The following is a 6,000-nucleotide window of genomic DNA, read 5'->3' as shown; positions in this document are numbered from 1 at the left end:
ATAAAAACAATTTGACATAAGCAAAGTATTTGATGAAAACTTTAATTAGCAGTTTTGAATAAGCCAAAAGAAAAACAAAGTGTGTAAAAGCAAATTTGCTATGGAAGAATATTTTTGGAATTTCTAAACTAATCTGGGAAGTAGTGTGATTGTTTCATTGGTTCACAATCGTATTTTCCTCCATTCTCATTGGTTGATTCAAACTTATACCAAGTCTTCTCATTGGTCGAGAGAATCAGAGTTTAGAGGATTTTCTAAGAATGGGAAGATGTTCGTTTTTCAAGAGATTTCTTTTGCATGTGAGAGGGGGGCTTACAAATTCGTAGTGAAAAGTGAGAAAGAAAGAAACAGGAAAAAAAGAGAGTGTGAGAGAAATAGGGAGAGTGTAGAGAACTTGGGTTTTATATTCTGTTATTTGAGCAATTTTGTCTGTTTGTTTAGCCATAGTGTCTGTTCGTGCTGTAGATATCTATATGGTAAATATACATATATAATACACATATATTCATATTGTCAGAAAGAGAGAGAGAGAGAGAGAGAGAGTAGAGGAGATGTTAATGGTTTAGAGAGGGGGGGCATATTAGGGTATTTTGACTTTTCACTTGGGTAGAACTACAATATTATATATCATATATATTATATACCTAGAGAGAAGACTATATAGTATATACCCAGAAAAGATATATCAAAACTCAGTTACAACTAAGTAGGTGTGTGTGTACATTGCTAAAGAACCAAAAAAGTTGTGCTTTACAACTTATATTTATTACCACTACTAAACACAGAAAAAGAAAAGTTTGAGGAATATTGAGAAAATTTTGCAAATGTCACTTTTGGGTGACTTTGGGGACTTTTTGGAAAGTCATTGGTAATATAAAAGTTTTGCCATAAAAGTAAACCAGGTCATTTAAACTTGTAATAACTTAAAAATAGAATTTTAATGGCCTTAAAAAATTTAAATGTCATCTTAGTAAAATTTAAATTTCTATATTATAAAATTATGTACATTTACAGAAAGAAAATTTAAATTATGAAAAAATTACTCAATATTGTTAGGGATAGAAAAAAAAATAAAAAGTGACAAATTTATTTAATCAAAAAAACAATGAAACGCTGTGCTTCATAATAAACCTGTGAATCTTTTAAGTGATTAATTGATTGTTGTTTGATTGATTGATTGATTATGACCATGGTTGACGGAGCTCCCCTATCTCAACTGCTGTACCGCCATGCTCAAAGTACACAGGAGTTTAATAATAGAATAGGTAGGCAAAACTTGCAGCGCGGCATTGAGTAATTTATGCGCTTATTATAAGTATATAATTATTATTATTTTAGGCTTTTTATTACCATGCTTATAAAAAAATATGGTTTCATTGTAAAATGTAATTAAATTCTATATATGTAAGTTATCCTTATAATAAAGTAACAGGAAGTTTGTCTGTCTATTTTGTTTGTATGTTTGTTTGTCTGTCTATTTGTCTGTCTGTTTGCTCGCTAACCGCTGAACTGACATGGTTCTGACAGAGTAGCTTCTGATAGGTTCCGCGTAGGTTTACTATTTTTGGGGAGGACACCACCACCCTTTCGAAAGAAATCGCCCCTAGAAAAAATCCAGCCCCCCCCAAAAAATTAAAAAAAATAATATAAAAAAATGTGTTATCGAATTCAATTTTCTCCTTCTCAAATGCCCCTGGAGTCCTCTAGGGACATAAGATAAGACTCTAGGGGGCTAGGTGTCGCTTCGGGTACTAGACCTCTTCTCCACGCACCTTGAAACATACTCCGCTTATGATTGCAGTGTAAAGCGTCCATTCACCCATCAGACAACCAACTCTCTGAGATGCACGACCTTTGTCTGAGAAGTCCCAACTGTGCATGGTAACGAGTTGCGCCTGTTTTGGGCCAAGGCATTCCCCCCACTCTAACTATTTACGTCGCGCATCTGACATAGTAGCAGTGGGAACCATTTTTAACGTCTTTAGTTATGACGCGGTGTCGGACCGAGATTAGAACCTATCACCTTCCTGACGACGAGCGGATGCGCTACATGTTGAGCCACGGTCGCGGGTTTCCTCTAGGGACATAGCCGCTAGTTTAAAAATAAATAAAAAAATTTTAAAAAGGATAAAAGTTGTTGGCATTACAGTTATTCTTCTAGTGCCATATCCCCCGACTTGTGTACAATCTAGAGTCAATTAATAGAACACAGTAATAGTGTCTGACTGATTATGACGTAACAAAAAAAAATTAGCCAATGAGAGGCCGTTATTGACCAATGGTAAAATTTATAGTGGCCTCTCATTGGCTAGTTTTTTTGTTACGTCATAATCAGTCAGACACTATTACTGTGTTCCAATTAATATATTAAATTTTGACAGTCATTGCAATTCTTAATTTGTTTAAAAACAAGGAAAATTAATATCTTCATTAGCGAAGCATAATAAATAAGTGAATCAAATATAAATGTATAAATTAATCTGGTGTAGATTGTGTAACTACTAGCGGCTGCGTCCCTAGTAATTAGATATATTCGAAGGGATATGAAAGGGCAGAAAAATAGAAAAAACCATACAATGACATAAAAAAATAAAACATCCTAAAACAATCCCTGGACCTTTAGGTTCAGCGGTTAGCGAGATCCTACGCTACAGACAAAAAAGCTTACTACTTTATAAAGTAGGATGACTCAATAGGTATGCCTATCTAATAACCTGTTTAATTATTATACAAAATGTAATATGTATGTAAAACTATCTATGTAATTGAACTATTGCCCTCTTCATGAAGTTAGGAAAATATAATTGAAAATAATTTTATAATATTTATTAATGCAATCTTTTGGGAAAGCTTCACATAAGTCCTCTAGGATGTTTTAAGACTTTTTTTTTGTATTTTTACATAAATAAAAAAAAGTTTTGAAATATAAAGTTTTTAAGAAAGGAAAAAGATGCATTAGCTTAAAGGATTTAAAGTACAAGGGTCCACAGAGGATAAATTCTGCCTTATGTAGCGACGAAATATGTATCAAGATTTTAAGTAAAAACCTGTTATTAATAATTTTAGGTAGAAGATTAATTTGTATTCTTTCCCTCAAAGAGCCTATCGAGCATTGAAACCCCCTCTCCCTTAATTCTAAAAAAAACGAAATAAAGGTTTTTTTTTCTTTTTTCTTTTTTATACCCATGATTTTCAAATCGGTAGATATAAATAGTATTCAGATGGCTAGTGGCATCTTCCCTAGACCCAAGAGGCATAATACGCAGGGATCTAAAAGGATAAGACAATGGTCGACTAATTGATGTACTTATCCAATGTTAATACACAAAATAACCCCTTCGTTAGATTACAATCAGTGGTTGAAACGTATGGACACTAAATTTAATAAACCAACCAAATAAATTCATTATTCAACGAATAAGAAAACGTTACTATAAAAATTTGGGTACTTGTGAAATAAATAAACAGCCCATTATCCCCTCTCTCTCTCTCTGTATAATACATACATCCAACTACTTTAGTACCTAGTAATATATAGAGCTGCCTTGCTGCCATGCTTACAATTATGATAAGAATGAAATGGTTAATCTGAGTTTATGAATAAAATTAATCTGACAAAATGACTCAAGGGTTTAATACAATTTAATTCTACGGGGCATTTTCCCATATAAACTTACTTGGCCAAATAATCCCTCTCCCAAAATTCTACACTTATAAAAAGCGAAACTTTTCTGCCGTTAAGATTGATATGCACGTCCGTACCGGATAGCTCTTATCGTTAATTAAGGAACGTTATTTTAAACCTATCATAGTGATTTCTCTAACAGTTAGATATGATCTTAGAAAGCGTAGTAACTCTGTAATTGTTACCAGAAAGTCCTTATGTCCATTTAAAACATATTGATTTCAACACAAACACAAATCAGTCCCAACCATTTTAATTTTTCGTTTGATATATGCTAGATTTTTTTTATAAGCAGTAGTTGATATATAATTACTTCAATTTTGCATCAGATTTTCATGTACTCTAATTAAGTGATACTCACATCTGTCTAAAATAACGAAACCCCCAATTAACCCCTTTTACAAGACCCTCCTCTCGAACTGGATGAACGAACTGACCAATAAATGAGGTCCATAATGCAACCTAAATTGATGACGATTATTTGAGAGGGGTTAATTCCCTATTTTAAAACTTTCATTGTGTTTTTACCCCTGTCCCTCATTAGACGTCCCTGAAACTTAAAGATGAAAATGAGCCTAATTTTATAATTTCAGGACGGCCAACACCAAGGTTACCATTTCCCTTGCCGTTACCTTCAGGTAAAATAATTTATATCTTTTTAACAAACAAGGATGGAGCTCTTTATTGTGCCTGTATATATGTCATACTGGCCTAACTCTGGCCAGTTAAAATGTATACTGGAATGCCATTGGTAATATAGTCTGTGTATTGGCCTATCATTGGTATCATAAAGAGCTTTACAAGGATGCTTGTGTCCTGTAGAAGCACTAAAACAGCACGCTGATTATATTTTGGTGATAGAAGAACAGTAAAACTTAATACATAAAAAAACTTTTTTTTTGATTTTCTGTTGAGACTGTTGAATCAATGGATTTTTAAGAGGACGCACACAAGATAATTATTTTGTTAATTTTTAGGCCTTTTTCCACGTCTACCTCTGGGCTTCCCGCCAGATCTACCTCCCGGCAATCCAGGCCGGCACCTTCCCCCCGGGTTCATCCATCCACTGGCCGCTCAGTTCCAGCAGCATGCAGCTGCGGCTGCCGCTGGCAGGCATCCGTTTCCTTTCCCCGGCGGTCTGCCGCCCCATCCGGCCTTTATGCATCATCTGAAACATGATAGAGATAATGAAGGTAAGTTTGAAATTTTTTTAGGGTTTAATGTACTTTTTAAAAGAAACTAGCGGATACGCCCCTAGAGGCCTCTAGTGGCACTTGAGGTGATGGAGACTATAGACAAAATAGCTATAAACCTTCCAAGGATCTATGAGAGGCTACACTATAAAGAAGAACAGTATCGGCTGAATGGTTAGCGAGATCCTTCGCTATAGACAAAAATTGTTTATTACAGATTATTAAAATCAAAATTCCAGATTGTAAAAATTTATGGTTGAATTACTTCATCTTCTAATGCAACATCCCCTGCCATTTCTTTAATACATATTGTTGAATATATAGTTTGATTAAACACAATTTAAAAATAAACATTTGACATAAATTATAACAGTAAACAGTAAATAAATCTACAACTTTTCATTCCCCAATATACTTGCTTCTTAAAAAAAGAAAATTTTCAAACAAAAGAATTTTATTTATTTTTTGTATATTGTCTATTATTTCTTTTATTAGGGTAACCTCTAAATCTATGTTAAAGTAATTTTTACCCATTATTTTTATTTTTTCACACATTATACTATAGGATGATTACATTTAAGTTTCAAGTTAATTGCCCCCTAAAACTGTAAGCTGACACTAAATTTTCTATTGACACCTTAATTTTAGAGCTGCGGTCAATTTTTTACATTGATTTAAATTCTCAGTTTCACTTTTACTGCGCCATTTATTGCCAAACCGCTTTAGCTTAAAGGGACTCTACGCTCTTTGTAAATTTACAAAGTGTCTCAAAAATCAGCCATGTGACGTCATAAAAATGAGGGATTAGCCATCTCTTTTTAGGGGTTTACTTTCCCACTTCTCTCTCATTTTTATGACGTCAAATGGCTGATTTTTGAGACACTTTGTAAAGTTACCGCTCTTTTTACTTTTTTCCAAAAAAAACATTAAGACATGCTATCTTAGGATGTATCCTTATACTAAAGTAACAGGGTGTTTGTGTGTCTCGCTAACCACTGAACCGATCGGGTTCTCCTTAACAGGGTAGCTTCTCTTAGGTCCCGGGAAGGTTTATAACTATTTTCTTTGGGGGTGGGACACCCCCAACCCTCCCCAAAAATGAAAAATCCCCCCCCCCCTAAA

At 34.0% G+C, this 6,000-nt stretch overlaps 1 protein-coding gene across 1 annotated transcript in view; it reads left to right on the top strand.

Moving 5' to 3' along the window:
- The first annotated feature begins 1,060 nt into the window (after positions 1-1,060).
- The window catches only part of LOC145327752 (uncharacterized), a 42,692-nt gene continuing 37,752 nt past the window's right edge, over positions 1,061-6,000 (top strand). Inside the window, exons 1-3 of the mRNA XM_080171307.1 lie at positions 1,061-1,265; positions 4,279-4,323; positions 4,663-4,878. Coding sequence (XP_080027433.1) covers positions 1,184-1,265; positions 4,279-4,323; positions 4,663-4,878 — 343 coding nt within the window. The 5' untranslated portion in view covers positions 1,061-1,183. The remainder of the gene's footprint in view (positions 1,266-4,278; positions 4,324-4,662; positions 4,879-6,000) is intronic.

The sequence above is a fragment of the Acartia tonsa genome, chromosome 9, assembly GCF_053477335.1.
Source record: "Acartia tonsa isolate MP-2025a chromosome 9, ASM5347733v1, whole genome shotgun sequence".
Taxonomy (NCBI): Eukaryota; Metazoa; Arthropoda; class Copepoda; order Calanoida; family Acartiidae; genus Acartia; species Acartia tonsa.
The sequence above is the reverse complement of the archived record's forward strand: the minus strand, read 5'-3'. Positions and strand labels throughout refer to the sequence as shown.